General features: G+C 37.2%; 1 protein-coding gene across 1 annotated transcript in view; it reads right to left on the reverse strand.

Moving 5' to 3' along the window:
• Positions 1–23,589, reverse strand: part of Np (serine protease notopleural) — a 44,630-nt gene extending 21,041 nt beyond the window's left edge. Inside the window, exons 1-3 of the mRNA XM_028311004.1 lie at positions 23,336–23,589; positions 5,470–7,023; positions 475–909 (exon numbers count right to left, since the gene is read on the reverse strand). Of these exons, the coding sequence (XP_028166805.1) occupies positions 475–909; positions 5,470–7,023; positions 23,336–23,552 (2,206 nt within the window). The 5' untranslated portion in view covers positions 23,553–23,589. The remainder of the gene's footprint in view (positions 1–474; positions 910–5,469; positions 7,024–23,335) is intronic.
• Positions 23,590–24,575: the final 986 nt, after the last annotated feature.

Consider the following 24,575-nt stretch of genomic DNA (forward strand, 5'->3'; position numbering starts at 1 on the left):
CTAGCCTAGAAAAGATATTTTTTAAAACATAACGGGACTATTCCCACCTCTCGTTCCCACCGCTGCAACTCCTGTGTAGCCAGAATCTACAGCTTGACCGCCATTAAAACCCAACCAATGAAGGTCAATTTTGTCCCGCGGGAAAGTTAAACTGTCATTGGACCCGCAACGAAATTATCATAGCAAACATATTAAGTGTTGTATTGTCATAAATTACTCTTCATTATGTAATTTTCCAAGAAAGAACCATCAATTTTATTTGCCAAAATAAAATAATACAATAATAATATTTAAAGATAACTAATTAATTAACCTAAACTAAACCTAATTTAAAAAATAAAAAATAAAACTTAATAAAGAACTTGAAAAAACTACGAAGAAAGTAAATTATTAATTATCTTTGAAATTCGGCTCAATTTTGTACTCATTATTAAACTATGCTTTATAGCATTTAGCGTAAACATTCTTTCTTACCAGCTGTAGTCGTGTCAGCCTCCGTCGCATTCGTCACACTCGTCACATTCTCCGTCACCGGCGTCATCGTAGTCACACTGACGGTTGACGTAGGCACCGTTGGCGACAGCGTCACGTTGACCGTAAACTCTAGGATTGGCGCTTCTGTTGTTGACGGCGCTGACGTGGACTCTGTTGATGTTGATGACGTCATTGTTGTTGTTGATGACGTCATTGTTGTTGTTGTTGATGGCGTTGTTACAGGCTCTTGTTTTTCCGTAGTTTCAGGTTGCACTGTGGTTTCTTGTGACGCTTGGGTCGCTTCAACTGTTGTCGGTTGTTCAGTTGTTGTTGTTGTGCTGGTGGTGGTGCTTGTTGTTGATTCAGAGGTAGATGAAGGTGGGACTGTTGATATTAAAACCCAGCCGTCTGGTGGAGTTATGGGTGACCACGTGTCTAAAAAAGTAAATAAATGGTTATTGATGCAGTTTAAAATTATGCAATTAAAACATTTAGTGAGTGCCTATACATTAATCTCTTTCTACAAGATGAAATATGGACGACTCGCGACAAAACTACCTTAAGTGTGTGTTTACACTATAATTATGTATCGTTAAATTAACTCTGTACACAATTAGAATTAGCAGTTTGTAGTCCAGTCAATAAAGCATTATAAATGGAAATCCGTGGAACACAATTTCTGACTACGGGGACTTTATTTAGACCAGTTAGGAGGTGAACATAGCAAAAGTCCCCGCCCTTAGCCCTTGAGCCGGCGGGGAGACGGGGGTTTAAAGGTACCACTTTTCGGTTTTTCGCTTAATCCTCGGAAACTATGCGTCCTAGTGACATGACTTTGACTACTATGAACCAAAAAAAGCTTATTAAATTTGCTACAGGTGAGATAGTCAAGTTTTTCTATATATTGTATAGTTTTCGCGGCATCTGCTCTAGAAGGTCTGTAATATTCGAAATTTTATTTTTGTCTTACATGTTCCCATCAGGAGAAAATCGACTAAATTAATATTGAGCAAACGTTCTAGACATGCGGGAGCATGTTAAACCTAGATCCAGGGAGGGGACTGCACCGTGCGTATATTTAGACGAAACAGTTGCAACCACTTTTGACTCCTCATCAATCAAAAACTACTGTGCATTAACACATTTGGCTCATGTGTTCAGACTTGCTGGATAAACATCAACTTCAAATTTCATAAACATTCCTCAAACGGTTCTTAGGTATCTAGCTACCTATGTAAATGTTTTTGAAATTGAAATAGTCTGGAGAAATGTGCAAAGGAGTCGTAAAAAAGTAGATTATACTCTTACGCCCGTATTCACAAACTACTATGAGGTCTCACAGTGCGCGTGGACGTTCAGGGTAAGGCTGGTAAGGCTAACACGAACTAATCACAGAGCTCTATTCAACGCTGTGCGTTCGATTTGCTGCTTCACTTAAGCAAACATCGTTTGTGAATACGGGCAATATTTTTATAGTAAGAAGAGTTCATATTCTATTCATTCAAATTCAAATACCTAAACAACTTGAATAAATGAACTTTAGTTTGAAAAGCGGCTCTAATCGCTAAGAAATTTTAATAACTATTGAGTTCAAAAATGACATTACAGATGAATCAATTAAGGGACATTTCTTTATTCGCTTTACCGAAATTCATCCAATGAATGTGCAATGGTCATCAATTTCTGTACGTATAAATATTAGTCTAGCGAAGATTTCTCTGATCTGGGATTCGAACCCAAGACCCGCAGAATACAACCGTCTAACCACAAGACTATTGTGATATTTTACTTTCATTCTTCCACGCATTCGCCAAAATCGGGTAAATGTGTCAAAAGATGGTCACGTACTTCGTGATTCGTGATCGTGATTGTGAGTCGTGCTGTACCGTTTGTGGTACTGAAATAAGTTCAGAATACAGATTATAGAATAGAATAGAATAGAATATTGTTTATTTGGCACAATACACAATACAAGATATAGGCAGAATACAAGATATAGGCAGAATACAAGATATAGGCACAATACAAGATAAAACATACATAAAAGAACTAAAAAAGATTATCATGGTAAGGCGATTATCACACTGCACCGCGCTCCGCCGCGGTCCGCGTGGCGACACAAAATTATAACGAATCCCGCGCGCAAATGCGTTGTCAGTGTGTTGTGCTGCGCGTGTTTTCTATACAAACTGAGGTACTTGCATATAATGATTAAATCTGTCGTCCCGCGTACCGCGGCGGAACGCGGTGCAGTGTGATAATCGCCTAACACGTTAATCTGATATTTATCCCGTGGAAAATAAGAGTGAAGCAAACTACTTATGGTGCCATTGAAAAAAATAAGGCAGAGTCCAGAACTACTGGTGATAAGGTCAACTTAAAAGTTTAAAGAAAGCTCAAAAAAGCTTGAGCTTGCGCTTATTATAGAATTAACTTGGGGTTTGTCAATACTAGCTCCTTTAGTTTATGTTTACAATTTCTTAGTAAAAGTAGTCTACCTAAAACATCTCAACATTCAACAAAATTGTCTACAAAAATGTTGATGTTGACTAGTTTTTGTTGATTGTGTATGGCAAAACACGCGCTAGAGTCCAGGTTTAAGTTTTTCTTTCAGCAAAATTGGGTAGTTGACACCATATCACAACTTCTTTAAAAGTACACCTACCTCACCTAGTTCTTGCAACTCACGAAGGCGAGTGAGCTTAACTTGTGTGTGTACGTGTACACGCACATAACGATAGTGTAATGTCTGTCAAAACTTTTGAAAAACGAACAGTAGCGAGCCTCCACACATGTAAAGCTCACACACCTACGTGAATTGCAACAACTAGGTATTACCTATTTTTTTAATAAAAAAAATTCAAAATCTTGACGTCACGCACGCACGTCACGACAGAGTTACATTATATTCGCATATAACATTAAAATAAGTTGTTCTGTCCATTTCACCTACTAAAAGTTTATTAAACCATCGTCTTACGGTAAACCATGTAAATGATATTTGCTTCTAATCTCTATGATTTCCATAATATTTGCACAATACAACGTGTGAAGGATTACTAGTGTTTTTGTTGCCGCCTACGATGTAAGATCAATGACATTCTATTCAAGTAGTAAAATTAACTATTTGTATCACCTGACTTTGTTTACTTGTAAAAAGTTAGAAGAGGCCTTTTTTCAAGCAAAAATTTTTAAATTAGTGTTGCTGAAATACAGTTTTCATTACTGTAGGAGCCAGTATAATGTTACAGTGTGTTTACATAAATAAAATATGTATTTTATTTTAATGATTCAGGTCATTTAAATAGTCTCCAGTGTAGGAGCACGACCCTCTCTAATTTAATAGAAGCAAAAAGAGTGTTTACCCTACAATCCTAATTATGTAAAATAGTCTTATTGACTAAACTTAGAGTTTTCATTCTAGAGCCAAATAAACGTCGCTCTTTCTTTCTAAATAAGTACTTAAAACAGTTAGGAATTAAATGCCGAGTTTCGAGAGAAAGTTTATTTATTAGGAAATAAATAAACTTTTATCCGTCACAGTTTACCTAAATTAAAAATTGTGCAGACAAACAAACGTTCTAACTCTAATATTAGTAGACAAAAACAACTAAACCTCTTCATAACTAGATAAATAATTGAATACGCCGAACTACCTGTTACATCTTTCTTGTCTGGTGACAGTTACGACTATGAGTCACATGTGACTCACGAGTCAAGACCGTAAATTGGAAGGATGTGAAAGTTATATTTCAAACTTATTAATATTCCGATACAGTGACCTGGATTTTTAATTTGTTTATCAACAGGTCTGTTAAGGAAAATTTGGATTATATGACTCAATGGTTTGGCCACTAATAACAAAAATGTAAAGAAGTTTTTTGGAAAAGAGTTCTTTATAAATTATGATTCATAATGATGATTATGGAACCAGCTTATACAAAACATTAGGTATTTAATTATTATATTAGTAACCAAACCATACCTACCTAATTAAAGTTATAAATCTAAAACGCGTTAGGCGTAGTGTAATGACCTAAGAATATTAATGTAGCACATAAATTAGGTATTCACACTGTGTACACAATAAGTCTACTAGAGATTGTTTCGTTTCGTACACATTTAAAAGTCTACTTCTAAATCGGTGAACCAACTTTGATTAAAGATAATACTGGAAAAATACTACAGTTTGTCGCTTAATTATATTAAAGGTTAGAAATAGGTACTTTTAGAAGAAAGTTTATATTCATACCAATCGTAGTTCATGTTAAAGATCTCAACAATATCAGCTTTTGCTAAGTTGGGTAAAACGTAACTCCTGCTTGTTTTTTAAAAGCAAATGTTGTTGCTAGTATTTTGTCATAGGTGTTAAAAAGCGCCTTTGAACGCCTGAGAAAATTCTCGAGGACACTATTTACTGGTTTCATACTTTTGTAATTGATTGCAATGTTTCTTGCTTTTCTACTTGGGTAGCTTATACCCCCAATAATTACAGCTGTAATTTTTAGAGACCCATGTTGTCACTTACACAAACAATTCAAACTTTAAGCACACCGTTGATTTTTAGTTGGCCGATAGTTGTGCCCGATTTTAAATTGTATGAAGAATCGGCCAAATCGAATCAGCGTAGTGTGCGCACTCCCATACATGCCCATACTGATCAACTGCCCGACTTAACTATAGGCCGACGAACAATCAACGGTGTGCACCTACTCTTACAGTTCAGTGAAAACTAGAATAGTTTTCAAGCCTAAATTGAAAAATTAGTTATTGTTAAACTACTTAACTAATTATCTATTCCTGTAGCTTATGGATTATGCATTTAAAGGGATCATATTTGAAATAGTAAGTATGTTTACTAAAATTACCTGCCTCAGGAGGGAACCTATAAATTCTTTGACTTTGTTTAACGTTATAATTGCTTTCTAATGGTGTCGTTAATTTCGGCGAAGAATGTCAAAATATTACCGCAAGTCAAATAAAAGCAAAACTTACCATCAACTGGAGTAGTGAGGTTCTCAGGAGCCTTCGTTCCCTCAGGTGCTTTCGTTCCCCCATCCACCGTTGACCACGTGACGAAGGGCGGAAACTCCGTGGAAACTACCGTAGGAGCAGCTGATGATGATGATACAGGAATATCAGCCTCAGTAGCCGGTCTTATGGTCTCTTTTTCGGTGATAGGAGACGTGGTCTCTTTGATTTCTTCAGTCGGTGTCGTTAGAGAAGTTTCTTGAACAGGTTCTTCGATTGGAGAAGATTCTGAAGAAGAAGGTATTTCTGAAGATGATTCAGATGAAGGAATTACTGAAGATGATTCAGATGAAGGAATTTCTGACGACGATTCTGTTGATGAAGGCTGTACTGAAGAAGGTTCCATAGTAGTCGTTCTTTCAGTCATTCTCTCTGTCATTTCTTCAGTCGACGAAACAATTGAAGTCTCAGTAACAGTTTCTGTTTCCGTAACTCTCTCTGTTGGTAACGTTGTTACAATTTTTTCTGTTGTCGTTGTTGCCTTTTCTGTTGTTGTCGTTAACTTTTCTGTCGTTGTTGTTGATGGCGTAGTTGTACTCGTAGTAGTTGAGATTGTCGTTGTCGTTGTAGGTTTTTCTTCGGCTGCGAGTGTCGAGTTGATGTAGGTGATGGAAGTAGTGAGAGGTCTGGTAAATATTGGTCTACTACTTGTAGATTGGGGGATTATGGTGATATTGAGCCTTGGTGGGGATGGTAAGGGTTTTTTGGTGGTATTTCTTTTCGGAGGTTGTTTGATAGGTGGTGGTTTCCTTGTGATATTGAATATTAACGGTGGCTTTGTGGGTCTTGGTTTGAGGGTGGAAGGAGAGAACTGTGGTCTAGTGAAATTCGACGGTCTATAAGTAGGTCTGGGCTTATACGTTGGTTTCACTGGTTTTCTCGTAACTAAAGGTTTTGGTTTCTTCGTTGTTGTTGTTGTAGGCGTAGTTTGTTTCTCTTCTTCTGTCGTTTCAGTCTTCGGTACTTCCGTCACTGAATTATCACCTGACACTGTTTGGAAGGTTGACAATTTGATAGGAACTTCTGTAGCTAATGGTTTAGTTGCTTGAGCCTTCGTCGTTGATTCTACCATCGTTGTTAGTTTTCCATCGTTTTTATCATCAATCGTCGTTACATCATCAGTTTTCGTTTCCAAATCCACAGGTTCGGTTCTGTCCTGTACCGTTTCTGATTTCTCAGTGACAGTAGCTTCTGTCGCTTTCTCTGTAGTCGTCTTCCTAGTGGGGAATATATCTGGGATTTTGCTGACTGTACTTTGGACCTTATCTTCAGTTTGCGGATGGACGAAATTCGCACTGTCTATGCTGTTGTCTTCTATGTTGTTGCCAATGATTTGTGGGAGGATGGTTTTGTCCGGGATCTGGCAGCAGGATCCGAAGTAGAACCTGTCGATGCATGTCCCGAGGTGGGAACCGTTGGCTTTGAGGCAGTCTATGGCGAACATGCAGAGCCCTTCTTGGCCTGTTCTTCTTGATATGCATGGCAAATGCCTTATATTTCTCGCTAGGGGGACTGGACCTGAAACAAATAAGGTTTATGTTAATAAAATCATTAGAAGGCTGAAAATACTTATGGATAAGTAAGTGTACAGATATTTTCTATGGATTTGACTGATTCGGCGCTTCTTACATTGTCAATGTTTTTTTAAACATATTTTATAAAATACCTAGTAACTTATGATCATGAGTGTAATCGAGGCCCTTAGCCCTTGCTGAACTTGTATCGAATGTGTTTTGTATTTAAGATTCCGGGATTCGGGGGACACGTTTAAAGTACAGTTACACATACCATAAAATGTCATGCTTATTAGCATGCTTAAAACAAGCGTGCTCGAACAACTCAAAATGAGCTTGATTATTATTATTGGCATTGTACTAAGTAGCAAATGCTCAATAGTTAACTGGCATGCACTTGTTCATTACTAAATGAGTAACGTCCGTATTCACAAACATTACTATGAGGTCTCACAGTGCGCGAGGACGCACAGGGTGACACCATGATTCATGTTCATGTGACATGAACCAACCACTGAGCTCTATTCAACGCTGTGGCCTAGGGCTTGCAATATCGGACAGTTTTCAACTCCGGAACTGATTTCCGATATTGGGCACTCAACTCCGGAATTCCGGTTCTAGTTCCGGAGTTGGTTAAAAAAAGAAAGCGCCTCTCTACAAACACGTACACGTATGTGGCCTCCACTTTAGAACCTTGCCCCATCGGTCGTCTGTTCTACGTACTATGTGCCCTGCCCATTGCCACTTTTGCTTTAGTTTGGTAATCCGATCGCTATAATATGTCAGGCAACTTTAGTTCGTTTACGAATCTCCTCATTTCTGGTTCGATCTCGAAAAGAAACACCGAGCATAGCACTCTCCATACCATGGTGTGCAACTTTGAGCTTATTATAAGGCCTTATAGTAAGAGGCCACGTTTCCGAACCGTGTGTCATCACTACTGGTAACACACACTGATTGTAGACTTTCGTCTTTAGGCACTGAAGTGTTTTGGTCGAAAAGATGTTATAGCCTGACCAAGAACATAAAAACCCTGGCATAGAGGCGCGTCAATTGCATTTGATAGTGCAACACTGAGTACAGTCGTACCTGTGTTAAATTAATAGGCTAACTTTATGTGTACCTATCAGGATTCAGGATTACGGGCTAATTTAATATTTTCATAAATTAACGAAAAAATATTATTATAGGTAACCTGATTTAAATAAATTAAATGAAACCATCAATCGAGCTAGTAGAATTTATTTTATTATTCATCAATAATCAAATTCAGAACTTGAATATTCAACTGCAATGCCTGCTCATGAACGCTTCAAACTCGGTACTTCTTTCCCAATCCCATAAAATTCAACACTTAGAAAGTGAGAATTTTTTTAAAAATAGGTAGTTGAAACAAACCACAGCTAATTTTCATAGTGGACTGTACTATACGATAAACATTCAATTTGACAACCTTTGTCGGAAACATTATTCAATGAAAATATTGTCCAAACCCTTAGTATTTCTCTTCGACAAATACTTTAACACATTGTGAACCACTTTTCTTTCACGACTATAAAAATATTTTAGCAATTTAATTCATAAAACCAATTGCGCACATTTAAAATAAACTTTGTTTAAACTTTGACAGCAATAGACTGACATGCAAGGTGACATGTCAATGAAGTTTTCAGTTACTGTTGCCATTAAAAGAAATTAGTACCATTAGTTTTCCGCAACATGGCGAGGGTTTTTATGTTCCTGGTCAGGCTATATGTAGTTTACCGAACGCTGCCCAGCCGAGTTGAATTCGACGTATTATTACATCTCCCTGCCTCACAGCTCGCTGCAGAGGAATCGCCCTCGTGTTCAGCCAGGCTCAAAAACCTTCTCATAGTCTAAGAACGCCAAGCATACAGGCAAGTTAGACTCTTCGGTCTTCTGTATAACCTGCCGTAGCGTATAGATGCGGTATATGGTAGTGTAAACGTTTCGATAACTGGCTTCCTCGAGAGACTATAAGTCATCGAACCTACGCGCGAGACTATTCGTGATGGCTCTCAAAAATAGCTTGTAGACATGACTCAGAGTCAGAACCCAGATGGGTCTGTAATTCCTTAATAAGGCTTTTACCCCTTTTTTAAAGAAAAACACCACCAAGCATTTGTTCCGTGCCTCTGGCATTATTCCCTGGAATAAGACGGAGTTACAGTCTATGAAGGACTTTCAGTATCGGCTTATCACCTGCCGCGTTCAGAAGCTCCGAGGTCATTCCGTTATCACCCGGTGCCTTGTTATTCTTTAGCTGTTTAAGAGCCATCCTAATCACGTAAGGGCTGATGTCCGGCTAATCTTCGGTATAGTGTCGAGTTAGCTTAGCTGTTGGAACTGTCCTGTGGCAGAGCTATTAACAGGTTTTACTCTATCATCCGCTCTCTTCAGCTGGCTTCGCCCATTAGAGTTGTCTCTAGCGAACATTTTGGAGCTTTGGTTTCGCCCTATTGCCTCTTTAATATTATTACTAATAAAGTTTCGAATACATATCTCAAGGACTTCCTTATCTAAGAACCTATTTTGATACTTAAACGTTTTGAAAACTTAAAATAATTTATGAAAAATTTCAATATCGGAATACGATATTGGCGTCAGTTCCGGAATTGAAATATCGGAAAAAATGTATCCGAAATTCCGGAGTTACGAAATTCCGGAATTCCGGTATTCAAGCCCTACGCTGTGCTGTGCATTAGATTTGCTGCTTCACTTAAGGAAGCATCGTTTGTGAATACGGGCGTAAGTGTTGTACCTTAAGATGACGTATACGTTACAGCCATATCAGATGCCTGGTTCAGGGTTGTCTAAAATGTTTTAAAGTGAATCTGTGTACTTGTCATCGATACCATGTTCACTGTCACTTGACAGCCCACTCATGGTTCGTTGACCTATCAGTCATCAGTTTTCGCTTCGTCATAACTGGTTATGAGCTTTTAATGTTAGCCGTATTAGTCATTAAAGATAGTCTTTGACTGTTAGGAGTGAATTGAGATGTTGTACGAGTAAATAGGGCACTGGGACATGGGTAAATAAGTATTGTTTTGTAGTTATAATTGTTTGTGTCTTATAGTATTTAAATGCTATTTATTTAAATGCCCATAATATACCATCATGCCCATTTATTGTCCCGAAGCAGTGGTAGGGTTAATACTGGGATGTCTAAAAGAGGTTTTAAAAAGCCTTTTTGCAAAAATTTCAATCAGTTTTATATTACCAAGTTACTCGAGTGTGTTAAAGACCGCTCGACCGGTAGGACACCTCTCTTTTGCTACATTAATACCCGTTTTCACCATCAATCCCTAATTTTTAAGTGACCCCTATGGTAATACATACATAAACAGGAATTTTGTTTTCACAGGGGCCACTTAAAAAATAGTGATTGATGGTGAAAACGGGTATAAGACTGGGTTACACAATCTTACTTTAACTTTGACAAACGTCAAAAATCTGACAAATTAAAAAAGTTAGGTGAAGGTGGTGCAATTCAGCCTAAGTATGAGTCTTTTTCACCTAAGATGATCCGTATGACGTTTCGAGTTTGAAAGATTTAGAGATGTCACACAACTAAACCATAGCGATTTATCTATCGATTTTTTTCGAAGAGTTGGTAAAACCTACTTTTAGAGAAATATTTTGTATAGGTGTTATTTAACAAAAAACATGTTTATTTTTTAATTACAAATATTATTGTAACAATTTTTTATTGATAATATTCAAATTACATGGTTCGTGTTAAATAAAACGATTCCTAAAAAGTACTGGTTCTGTTTCTTTAAATTAAAAACTATTAATTTATTTTCAATGCAAGTTTTTTCAAAAGTCAATAATCGAAAAATATAGTTGATTTTTGTGATGTTTTTAATAACTAAGTATTCACTGCAATCGATTAATGAACCGCGGAAATAATCGATTTTATTATACAAGAAATACCCCAGCACTAAATCTATTCCGTTTCACACATTGCGTACATTAAATAAAAAATATTTTTACATCGTATTTAATTAAAATATAATCAATAGACTCAGATTTTACTATATATTTCAAGACAAGTAGTTAATTTTTTTTTTATTATATTGCTAATAAAATACAAATATTTTTTCAAAAATATTCTCATATGTAGTATGCGTAATATGGATAACCTTGAAGTGTCATACGGATCATCTTACGTGAAAAAGACTATAGCTCGAAATAATCCTTGATTTACTACCTAACTTTTACCTTCTCTAATTTACTTATAAGTTATGTATAGAATTACTTAGTTTCTTTTGCCAACAATACGATTACGAAACCGGGTTTATGGAATAAATTACTTTAATTTTAATAAATTACACACCAATTTCACGCGTATCACAATTTAAAATCAAATCAAATCAAATCAAATCAAATAAGTTTATTTAACCACAACCTAATAAATCTAAACCGTCCATGGCGTGGGAAGTATGTCAAATGGGTGATGTGACGTCACATGTCACTTCCACCAATAACGGGCGATGGTAACCGGGAGAGCTCTTGGAGTTGCCTCTAGCTAAACTGGTTTTCGGACATCCGTCAGTTGTTGTCTTAGGGCTGCCAATTGAGTTTGTAATGTTTCTTCCGTAGAATACCAAAGTAATTATATCCGAGGTTTTTATTTATGGAATTGGTTTTAATTTGATACAATCTTATTTATTTCTTGCTTTTTAGGGTTCCTTAGTCCTGACAAGGAACCCTTATAGTTTCGATATTTAGACTTTGTTGTGTCTATTTTTAGTGACCATAAAATAAGCACTGTAACAAGGCACAGTATTTTCTTATTTTTCTTTTCAGTTATTTAAAAACTCAACGACTGAATTGATTTTGTCAATTTGTATAATGTCATCCCGGATTTATCATTTCATCCTAAATCCTGAAAGAAAGATTCTCAAATAGGTCAACGTTGTTTCATCATTATTTGCGGTCCATGTTAGATTAAATCTCGATTAGATTTTGTTTTGTGATTGGTCTAAATATTCGTTCGTTTCAGCCAAATGACATCCACTGCTGGACAAAGGCCTCTGCCTTGGATTTTCAAAACGATTGGTCCTGTACCGCCTGCATCCAGGCATTTTTGTGCGTTGTTTTGTAGACTGAACTCTACTACTGGTCATTTCGTTTTGTATTTGTCACATCTGCGACTGTGTTCTGTGATAAAATTTCAAGCGTTATTTTAGCCCGGACTTAAATTCTAATTATTCTAACTTCTAATCTGACTTGCTGACACCCCTAATCCGCTGTACCGTTGGCGTCTGAGTGTCCCCGTGACCCACATCGCCCAACACTTCCACCTCGTCTGCTTTTACCTGACCACACATAATTACGAGTACATTACATTGGTAGAGTCTATGGTTTCGTTGAACTCTAGCACATGTGTCCGGTTGATTTCTAAGTTTCTATTTTATGAGGTTCATTTGTTTTGTTAATTGGATAATTATATCCTCGCTTTAGCCTTTATTTATATCTATAAGAGCGAAAGGTCACTGACTGACTGATTCACTCACTCATAATACTCATCACGAAATCTCAGAAACAACAAGTGCTAGGAGTCTCAAATTTTGCATGGGGGTTCCTTTTAGAACGTAGGTGCTCACTAAGACAGGAATTTGTAAAATTCAACCCCTAAGGAGTTAAAACGGGGTCCACGTGTTCGAAGTCGCGGGTGGCCGCTTGTAGCAGATTATTGAAATTCTGATTTATTGATTGAAATTCTGACTATTTCTGAATTGAAAGACACTCCTCCTCGTTCTTATTCTTAGACACTCCTTCTATTCATAGTAGGAGTAGAGAATATTTTATGTCCTTAATAAACATCTGAACTCTCATACGAGCCCGGTAATTAGGGACCATTTATTAAAAGACTTTAAATTGTTTTTTTATGCAAGGCAGATATTTGACCACAATCGGATGCAGTCTTGTTCATGATGGTACAATGTACCTACCTACATATCTGCCCTGTAAGTGCCTATTCACTCTCGCCATGAAAAGGCCCGGATTATATATTATACTAGCTGACCCGGCGAACTTTGTTCCGCCTTAATGGCAATAAATAAGCAGACTTTTTTTTATTTAGAACGGGATAAAAAGTATCCTATGTCCTTCTCCTGGCTCTAAACTACCTCCCTGACAATTTTCAGCTAAATCGGTTCAGCCGTTCTTGAGTTATAAGTGGAGTAACTAACACGACTTTCTTTTATATATATAGACTAGCTTTCCGCCCGCGGCTTCGCCCGCGTGGATTTTTGTCTGTCACAGAAAAACTTTATCGCGCGCGTCCCTGTTTCAAAAACCGGGATAAAAACTATCCTATGTTCTTTCCCGGGACTCAAACTATCTCTTTGCCAAATTTCATCGAAATCGGTTGCGAGGTTTAAGCGGGAAAGCGTAACAGACAGACAGACAGACAGACAGACAGAGTTACTTTCGCATTTATAATATTAGTTGGGATAGTTGGGATTTTATATATATAGATGATATAGTCTTCGGGAAATACAGCAGCAGGCAGTGAATTTCAGTCCCTAGCTAACTATTCGCAATATAAAAGAGTCATCGAAACGCTTAGTGCCACTTAAAATCAGGTTGATAAAATTTGTAATTGATTAAGACCAGAATCGTTTCCAAAGTAATTTCTTCTTCACATAAGTGTTAAATTAAAGATTCTAACGAGACCTATGTTCAGTAATGGCTAAAATTATGAGTAATTATAATTATGAGTCAATGATCTTCTCAACTTCTTTTTTAACCAAAATTACTAATCCATACAGCATTAATATTAATAAAAACAAAATCGTCTCAGAATTCTTGTTGTATTTATTCGTGAAATATTACATTGATAGCAAAAAATGTGGTAATATAATTACTGTTAAATTTGAGGCACTTTTTGTAGATCACACAATGTGTTGTCGTCACTCAGCGTAATCAGAATTTGGTTATATCGACTTGGTAGAAAAATACTTATGGTAAAGTCTGCGTCAAATGTCGGTGGCACCCAAAGTAGCTTACGCCCGTATTCACAAGCGATGCTTGCAAAAATGAAGCAGCAAATCGAACGCACATCATTGAATAGAGCTCTGTGATTGGTTCGTGTGTCACCCTGTGCGTCCACGCACACTGTAAGACCTCATAGTAACGTTTGTGAATAGTTGAATTAGGCTATTTCAACACGTCTTTGTTACAATTTTGGAATAAGGTTGTGCTGACAACTTTTTGGCCACTTTGGATGTCACGAATTAGTTGACACTGACGGTGCTATGTTATAAATTGTGTGTAATAATCATCATCATCAGATTATTTGGGCTCCACTGCAGGAGTATGATCCTCTCTAATTCGCTATAGCCGAATGGAAGATTGACTTGTGTTTTTGTGTAATGTCATTATTAAGGCTACCACCCATTCTATTGTTAACTAAAAGTTGTGAAAGTGAAGATTTTTTGGTTAGGCACGACTGGTGACTTTCCTCAATACTATCGACTATAGCAAGTTACAATTTTTCAATCAGAGTTTTTGAAATTTTGAAGTTCTGCTTCTCTAAACCAGACTTTTATCAAAACCCCTGAATTGGCCAAACATCTGCAACAAACGGTGTGTACGACGCGGAACAACGATTATAATAATTACGAATGTATCACTACAGTGAATTAATTAGACTGTTTACATATTTTATGGCCATTGTTAGTAAAGCAGCTTGTTTTAACGTTTAGCTGCTGATGACTTAATAATTTAAATTATTACAGTTATTTAGCACTTTATTTTAAAATATAGCATTTTTAGTTTGTTTCTCCCTTTGTCCCTCCCAACACAGCTTTTTCAACAGTCTTTACCACTACTTCACGACAAACGTGGAGAAGCAACGCGATATTGACATAATTTATTTCAATAATTAAAATGTCTAAAACACGAACTAAATAATATTAGACTGAGCACCACCTAACTTTGACCGTAACTATAACGATAACCGGTGTTTTAGTATGGAGTTTCACAGCTTTTTGACGTTTGTCAAAGTTAAAGTAAGTAGTGGTGCAACCCAGCCTTAGTTTTCACAATACAAGCTGTAGTGTAATATTTCAAAACGTTAAATTGTATGTGAAATTGTGAATATTTACAGCTTTTGGGTTATGTAAGACACTATGACTAATCCTATTTCATCTTCAAGCCAAGCCCAGAGAGTTCCAGTCCATTCATTTAATTTTAAACAAACATGAAACAGGTGAAAGACATGAATCAGCTGATGTGACATGACGTGTTGGCATCATTGGCCTCAAAAGATTGCCTTTTATTGTTTTACAAGCAGGTTATACAGGGTGTGCGGATTAGTAAGCGGAAGTTGCAAGGGACATAGTACGCAAAACTGACGGCCGATGGTACAGCAAGGAGTCTCTTCTGGAGTGGAGACCTACCCGGAAAACGAAGCGTGAGACGTCCAACGACTTCATAAAGGTAGCATTTTAACTCATTGATCTTGACTCGTATTTGGGGAATGTACTAAATAATATATCTACTATGGACCGACGACATCGTAAAGGTAACAGGAATGCGCTGGATGCAGGCCGCTACCAACTGGGCAACATGGAAAGCATTGGGGGAGGCCTATGTTCTGCAGTGGACGTGGCTGAGATGATGACTAATGTATCATGAGTCTTATTTAAAAAAGATGCCAATGATTTTTTCATCCTGTATAACAAACGTGAAGAGGTAAAACATTCACAAATGGGCAGACTCACTTTCTTGCTGGGATTTTTCAATGTGTGTAACGTTTTCAAAAAAGGCTCGTGTCCGTTTCGTCGCACTTTCACTTCCTCGAGTGTCGTGAGTGGAACTAGGACTATTTAGGTTTCTTTCTATTATACATATGTTCCTTTTACATCGTCTCTACCTAAAAATGAATCTGTCCTGCAGTTTAGGAGCCGATTCTTTTCAAAATACGCAAAGAAAGGATAGATGAATGAATGAATGAATAGCTTTATTCAATCATTCATTAGTTATGAACGTTAAAAAAATGAAAAACTCATTTTATTTTAGCAAGTAGACTTTCAAAAAGCACTTTCACGTCCCAGTATTAACCCTATCACTGCTTCAGGTCAATAAATGGGCCAGTGCTGGGAAGAACAACGCAAGAAACTTAGTTTTTATAATAAGAAAAGTTTTTATAATAAGAAGCTTCAATACTACTAAATAAAGCCATCAATGAGAGGCGACTTTATAAGAATGTAGCCCACAAATTTTATTACATGACGACAGATCAATGACCAAAGAATCCGTTAATTAATTTTAAGTGAAGGTTGGTACCTAATATAAAACGTGATAATAGTGTTTAAAATTGAAAGAGAAGGTCACTGGTAAAGTGGTTCATGTACCTAAATAAAAGAAATAAGTTCCTCCCGGTTTCTCAGAAATACAAGACTTGAAGAGAATTGGGAAAAAAGCAAAAAATATCCTTAGGATATTATCTGAGATAGGAAAGCTGAATTTCTATTAGATGTTCAACATTACGGTATACTTTTAAGGATAGTAAATACATAGATGACTAATAATGAACCCTTCTAACTAAGTTAAGTAACTATATGCTGTTGTAGGAATGGTTCACAAGGAAAAGCCTTATTCTAAGTCCCCATGGATGGCTAGCTACCATTATTTATCTTATCTAAATCTGTCACCATAACAATTAAGTTAAGAGCGTTGTTATTTTTCGGGAGTTGGACGTAAGATAGTCACGGACTCCGGGTGAAGTTCGCTTCCAACTTCAGCCTGGTCATCACTTTCTATCAGGTGAGATGTAGGCTAAGAGCTTACCCATTGCGACAACTGCACGCAGGAAGATTTAATGAATGCTACTGACAACGCCACTCTTGCAGAGTTTTGGACTGACACTGTGTAGGTTTGTTGTCGACACGACAAGAAGAAGAAGTGGGAACAAAAATATTTTCAGGCCAAGTGCAAAAGACTTTTAAAACTTTTTAGAAGTTCATGTTAATTTATCAGTGAAAAGTAACAGTAGGGGACAACAAGACCAGCTCATACACGCATTTTCAATTAGCCACACTTTTGCACGGCTCGTTTGTGTTGGACGCCAAATTGATTATTTTCACTTGCACTTTCGGGGTTTTTGTAAAAAAATACGTCCAGTGAGAGTCAGTTAAGGAAAGTAGAGGTGACAATACATCAAGGTAAACACTGTCTTATGTAGTCTAATTGATACTTTTTTGTAACAGAAAATTACAGTCCATTGTGCTGTCGAATTACAGACAAGTGACTAACTTCGAAAAAGTGTCTACAACTACATACATACAGGGTGGAATTTTGTAATGCCACCTGGAGCGAAAGTACTCTTAATACTGTAGATAGAAAATTTTACTGAAAGAAAACATTCCTTTATTTTTGAAAAGAAAGAGAACTGCATTCAAAGATTTTCGAATTTTTTTCAAAAATTCACTACCACACCATACCATTTTCTCCACATAATTAAAATAATTTAGGATTTCATGGTTTTCCTTTCATTTGACTTATCAAGTTTGTTAGAGAGATTTCATCCTTATACTTAACCCTAACGATGCAATAAAAATACAGGGTGTAATTTTTATCAGATTTTAGTTGGTTCGATTTCCGGGTGTGGCAAGCAAATGGAAATCTTTGAATGCAGTTCTATTTCTTTTCAAAAATAAAAGAATGTTTTCATTGAGAAAAAATGTCTATCTAATCTACAATATTAAGAGTAACTTTCCCTCCAGGTGGCATTACAAAATTCCATCCTGTATAAAAGTGCAGCCCTGCCCACACAACACATACGCCCGTATTCACAAACATTACTATGAGGTCTCACAGTGCGCGTGGACGGACACATAGGGTGACCCAGGAACCAATCACAGATCTCTATCAACGCTGTGCGTTCGATTTGTTGCTTTGTTGTTTGTGAATACGAGCGATAAAACTCATTTATTTTTGCAGGCTTTTAAAAAGCACTCACGTCCCAGTATTAACCCCACAACTGCTTCAGGACAGGGTAACATTCGTGACAATTTTTTTTTTCAAAATCGCTTTACGAAGCGAAGTAACTACATCAAAAACCGCTGAAGCGTAGCGATTTCGGAATTTCGACCATAAAGTAAGTTAAAAATGCTTGTGTTACGAGTGGGTTCTCCAAAACGGTCCAGAGGTTTCAGGGTTCGAACCAACGTTCCTCGGTTCTCGAGTCGGCCACTCTGACACCTTCACCACGGTAATAATATTACCGTGCCTTCACCGTTTGGCTACAGCGTTGTCGCTGTTTGCTACGACGCTTAAAGCTCTCACGTTTATAACCTTATCAGATTCCATTAGTCAAATCTTTTAATTTCATTATTATAGAGCTCTCTCTAGTTCTTAACTTAGTCAATGTTTGAGGTATGGTGGCGGCATGGGATGGTGTTTTTTTAACGTAAAACGTCTCTGTGGTTTAGTGGTAAGACCACCTGCTTCAGACGCAGAGGTCCCGGGTTTGATTCCCAGTGGAGCAGATTTTTCTGTTCGGTTTGGTTGGTGGTAGGGCTTGTTCCAAGTCCGCCTGGCTAGCTACCACCATCTTACCTAAGTCTGTCGCCATAACAACAATGTTAACAGCATTGTTGTGTTCCGGCAGTTAGAGGTAAGATAGCCAGTTCCTCCGTGGTTGAGGATTCCGGGTGAAGCTCGCTTCCACCTTCGACCTGATCGTCACTTACCATCAGGTGAGATACACAAGAGCTTCCTCGTTGAGGATAAAAAAAAACGTCAGCGAGACTTCAAATCTCCTTCAAATTCATCTGTCACGTCATATGTCAATGTCTCTCCCATATTTCACAGGCACTGACAAAATAAATGCTAGAACTCTAGGCCTCTGACATAGCTGGAAATACCTAACCTAAAATCTCTCAGTTGACATTAACATTACAGTAACATTAACGGAATAACTGTTATAACGTTATTTTTATTGTTACAATAAACATTTAGTACCTTTCACCCGTTGAGGACTCAAGTACATTTTACCGCATATTAAATTAGTATACTGTTAACAAAACGCGGTATATTATATAAATGACAGGTAATTTACAGTAAATTATGATAATCCAGGTCACGCGTTTAGTTTGACCAGCACTTTAATATCAGTGGGTGAACTGGTAAAAATAAGTTAACCTTTTTAATCATAATCATAACCATAATCATTTATTTGCAATTAAACATGGTATATAAAGATGTTAGGTACAGACAGTGAGAACTATACATGTTTAGCTAAAATTATTAGCATGCAAAAGTTAAATTAGAAACACCACATTATAGCGACGATTCTAAAGTACGTTAAAGTACTTTACGTTTGTAAGTTTCTGTTTTTGTTTGAGATTGAATAAAGATATAGTTCTTATACATATTAAGTACAGATTACAGACTACAAGCTTGAACTTCAGTGTGCCTACCATGAGTTTACGTTAGGTGAGCTCGCTAGCGAATACGTCAAAAAATTCTATGAAGATTTTATTTCTTGAAAGTAGCCACTAGGGGCGCTGCACAATATGTCATACATTTAAATGTCATTTATTTACGCAGTCGCTAGCGAGCACACCTAACGTAAACTCATGGTAGGCACACAGATATTTTACTCACGTATTCTTCGTATCGACAAAAAAGTATACAAAGAGAGTCGCAATCCTATTTAAAAGGTCTCAAGCTATTTCATAATTATTTTTTCTTATTTTAATGAGTTAATTGAAACTCTTTTTTTATTACTTTATGTTACCCAACATTCACCAAAGTGGCCTCATTTTAAAGCTGATGTAAAATGCTAATAGAAGCCACGATAGCCGAACGGTGAAGGGGTCGGACTGGCCGACTCGTGATCCGGGGAACGCGGGTTCGGTCCCCGCCGCCGCTCGACTATTGTGGTGAGCTCACTCGTGACACAAGCATATTTAACTTAGTACGAAGGGCTAACGGGAGTATTAGTAATTTGTGAAATGGGTGAATATCAACAAACTCGTTTTTTGCCTAATTCCGGTGGCGAATTTTAATTTCCACTTTCCAAAACTTTTTTTGTGGCAGAAATAATAGTAAATAACTAGTATTATTCAATGATATGGTAGAGATCAAAATATTATTAATACTTTTCGAGATATGTCAATTTGAAATTATCAAGAGCCACCGAAATTGTATTTGAGCCACCGGAATTAAGAACCAATCCACCGAAATTTATTTATACAGCGGACTTCGGAATGTTACGGATGATTGTCTCAAATTACTTATTTATTTGTAATCAATTAAGTATTATTATCCAGTAAAGATGTTTATAATTAAAAACAATATTCAGGCCTGTGTTGTGACCCTAAAAAAGCATCAAATCTTCCCACGTGAGTCGTAATAGCCGACTAAGGAATCAAAATACTGGAGGGTGGGCTGCAGCATCTTTCCGGGTATTATACTACCATACTGGAACTACCAACCAGCCTGCTAAGCATGGTGATAACGGCAAAATCCCTCCATAGAGAACAAATCCAAAACTTTCTGGCTCTAGCCGCCAACAGCCCCGTTATTCTAGAGTCATCACAAAGACATCATACATGACCCTCAAACCCAGAAACCAACTCTAGTCCCGGGAGGGCGACCAACTGCCCCAGGTTGGTGTTAGGTTTATCTTCCATAAGTAAAAATATTGGTCCAGGCTAGCCAAGTTTTCATGATGGTATCATACCTATCCTATACTCAGAATTACGCAACTAATTATTCGCTAAAGACCATGCGAACTGGAGATTAAGTATGAAGATATTTCTAGATCTATACCAGCTACTGAACTAACACATTACATATTTGTGACAGGGTAATTTAACGGAAAACTATGCAAACCTAGCGACAATGAGCTAGATGAAAGTAGTACAATTAAGAAACGGAGGACTAAATCCAGCCAGCCTCATAGAGAGAGAAGGCCTAGCAAAAGATGCCAGAACTGTAAAAGCGTACTGAGCTGCACCCTAATAGTACTGCAAAAATCAAAATGTAGTAATCATTTTTAGACGAACAGGCAATTTAATCACATTTGCATTCTCCGATCACCACACAGCTTATGACCGCAGTCTATGAAGGAACACTATCTGCGGTTGCGATCCTCATCAGTGAGGGACCGAGGAAGAAGAAGAAGTCATCACCGAAATAGAAGAATGCCGAATAAAAGATGCTCAAAAGCTGTCGACTGATGAAGCCTAAGCCACGACCAGTGCCAATCCAGCTCCAAAGCCCCACGAATTTTCATCTCGAGTGGCAGAATAGATTGCAACCTACGAGACTAGGGAAAGTTTAGCTGTTTCAGGACTATTTTCATCTGTTTTTAAGATTCTGCTTAGTATCGATGTATAAATAGCTATCCAGATCCTCACGCTGATACAAAGTGTATTATAGAGACGATTTTTTGTAATAAATCGAAAGTATGTATTTGCGAGGACCAAATTGAATATACCAATATGAATAACGAGGATAGCAGAACCATTTTGGTAAATGCCTAAGCTGCTAGGAGAGATTAAGAAGCACTACTAGTAATTAGGCTGAAGATCAAGATTATTCCGACACTTAAGCGAAGATATCCTAGACTTTAGCTTGAGTGAGATTAGAATGCCCTATTAAAAACAACAAGGTATGTACCAGGAGATAATGAAATCACAACTGAGCTTATGAAATCAGATGGAATGCTAGTACTAAAGTTCTCTTAAATACCACCATGTTTATTGGTCGATAAACCAAAAAACCGGCCAAGTGCGAGTCGGGCTCGCGCACAAAGGGTTCCGTAGCAGCAAATATAATAAACTTATTATGTCAATTTAATCAACCTATCTCAAAAACTATAAGAGATACTTTGATCAAACCAAAAATCGTTGAAAGAGTTAATTAGCATGCATCACCTCTATTTTTTTTAGAATTTTATACCCCGTAGTTATAAAAATAGAGGGGGGGGGACATACTTTTTACGACTTTGAGAGCTGATATCTCAAAAACCGTTCACTTTAAGAAAAATGTTTTTTAGAAAACTTTATATCATTTTAAAAGACCTTTCCATTGATACCCCACACGGGTATGTACATCGAAAAAAAATTTTCATCCCTCAGTTACATGTATGGGGGGCCCCACCCCCAATTCTTTTTTTTACTATTTAGTGTCATAATTTTGTAGCGGTTCATACAACACATATTCCCATCAAATTTCATCACTGTAGTACTTATTCAGAGTTGGAGACACCATAATCTCTTAAAGTCTTCACTACCTCCCACTTAGAGGTTTTCAAGCTTCTGAGCTAGACCGAGCTCAGTATCAAGATACGGCGAGTACATCACACAACTTCGATTCACTGACGATATTGTAGTTATGACTGAGACCTTAGTAGACCTAGGTACAATGCTCCAGAGCCAATAAGACCAATTCCGGCAATAGATTCGCCACCGGAGCCACCGAAATTGCGCCACCGGAATTGAAAAACTGTTACAAAATTCAAATTATAAAGAAAACTATAATTCTGATCAATAATTTCTGTATGCAGATACAACAAAACACCAAACTTTAATCATGTTAAAGAATCGTTTAGCATCTAAGTAAGTAGCTTTCACTCATACACTTGCCAGCGAAATTGAAAAATTTTGTATTCCTGTGCCGCTGATACAAATATTTACGGGTCTGCTGGAAAAACAATACCACAAGTCGCAAGTCTTTATAGACCGATCAGGAGGACACAGTTGAGTGATGCAGGGAAGAAGAACTCAACGTCTCTCAAAGCTTCTTTGGAGAAGTAAGAGAGTGTCGAAATTGAGCCACTGTAATTGCTTTTTTTCGTGGGACAGTTTTGAAAGGCTATTTAAAACACTTAAAATATGAAATATCACATTTCTTTCATATCATTTGGAAGTCTTATTTAATGTATTTTATAGCTATACTATTTTTAAATTACTAGAATCCCCGAGAAAGAAGGAATAACACAATTTATGAGTAGAAATAGAGTTAGGACGCGCCACCGCTATTAGATTTTGGGTCTTTGAAAATTTTTTTAGTACATAAAATAACTACCTATTGTCCTGAAGACTTTGCTATCGTGTAAAATGCTGTATAAACTATATACAGAAAAAAAATCATCGCTCTAGTTACATTTCTCCCATCGATTCTCAGCTCCGCCGCGTAAAAAACGTGTTTGGGATATTCACCCAAATAACAAATTACTAATTAAACTTTAAAAAAACATCAATAATTTGAAATCAAATTACAGTTAAGAATTAGTTTAAAAAATAACAAATGATACGTACCTTGCGCATAACTCAGGTTCAAAATAACCGGCCCAGCAGTCACAGAGTTCCAACTAAAAAGCACTTGAACCACCAGTAACGCAAACGTGAAGTTCAGGCAGAACACTCTGAAGTTGTCAACTAGTGTCACTAAGTACGATTTTTGATTGTCACTGTCACACACTCGGTTTGGGCTGTGCGGGTGGCTGTAAGGCCACGTGGAGAGAGGTGGACCCATGGTGATGTTATGGAGCTATGAGCTTTGCATCTTTTGGTGCCTGGAACAAGAGAATGGCTGTGTTAGTTGAGAGTTTAAACCTTTACCTGGTAGTGGCAGAATGAAGAATGTTCACTAATTTTGTTTTTTAGCTTTCTGTATTCTCTGTTAAAAATAAAAAAATACACGTGAAAGAATTATTTCGATACGTCAATTAGTTTCCAAGGTATTGAATTTTAAAAGTGCGGGCGGCGGCCGGCCCGCCATTTTATGCGCGTGACGTCATAGTACAGTTACTGGCTCATAAATAGTATGGGTGGAATCTTGCAAGCTGAATTAAGACCCACTTCCGGACAACCAATTAAGCTGAAATTTCGCATACACATGTGATTTAGATGACCATGCAATATTATGATGACATGGAGCTGATCTGATGATGGAGCTGGAAGGTGGCCATAGGAACTCTATAATAAAACTACTTAAATCCATCGAGTTTGGGCTCGTTCGTTTTGTATTGATGAGTACTTCAATTCTATACAGTAATCAGGGTCAGATGATGGAGCTGGAAGGTAATTCGCAATAAAAAGACATAATCGCATCAAGTTTGGGTTTGGTTAAATTTTAATTTCTGTGATGGGTCTGGATGTTAATATGTATAATAAGTATGTATTTACAAAAAAAATGTATTTAAGTACGTTTATATCCGTTGTCTAGTGAGCGGACACTGTGAATGTAAGTACGTCACGCGGGGTCACGTGACCGTTTGCGGGACTCGATATTTAAGCGAACTTTGAATGCCTATAAAATCATAACTACTTGGTATTTTTGAATGAAATAAAAACCAATGTATTTGTATATGCAAAAGCTTAACTGTAACATAGGTTTCAAGTGATTTTGCACACCTAGTAACATTCTCAATTGTTGCCACCATTTTTGAACCTTATTGAGAAAACATAAGGTACAAAACTAATGAAAAATATTTTTATCTATACCAGTTAAAGGGTTAACACACATTCACGCTAGGCCACTGCTTCGGGACCCGTG

Source organism: Ostrinia furnacalis, unplaced genomic scaffold (genome assembly GCF_004193835.3).
Source record: "Ostrinia furnacalis isolate ACB-3 unplaced genomic scaffold, ASM419383v2 OfSCF3147, whole genome shotgun sequence".
Lineage (NCBI taxonomy): Eukaryota > Metazoa > Arthropoda > Insecta > Lepidoptera > Crambidae > Ostrinia > Ostrinia furnacalis.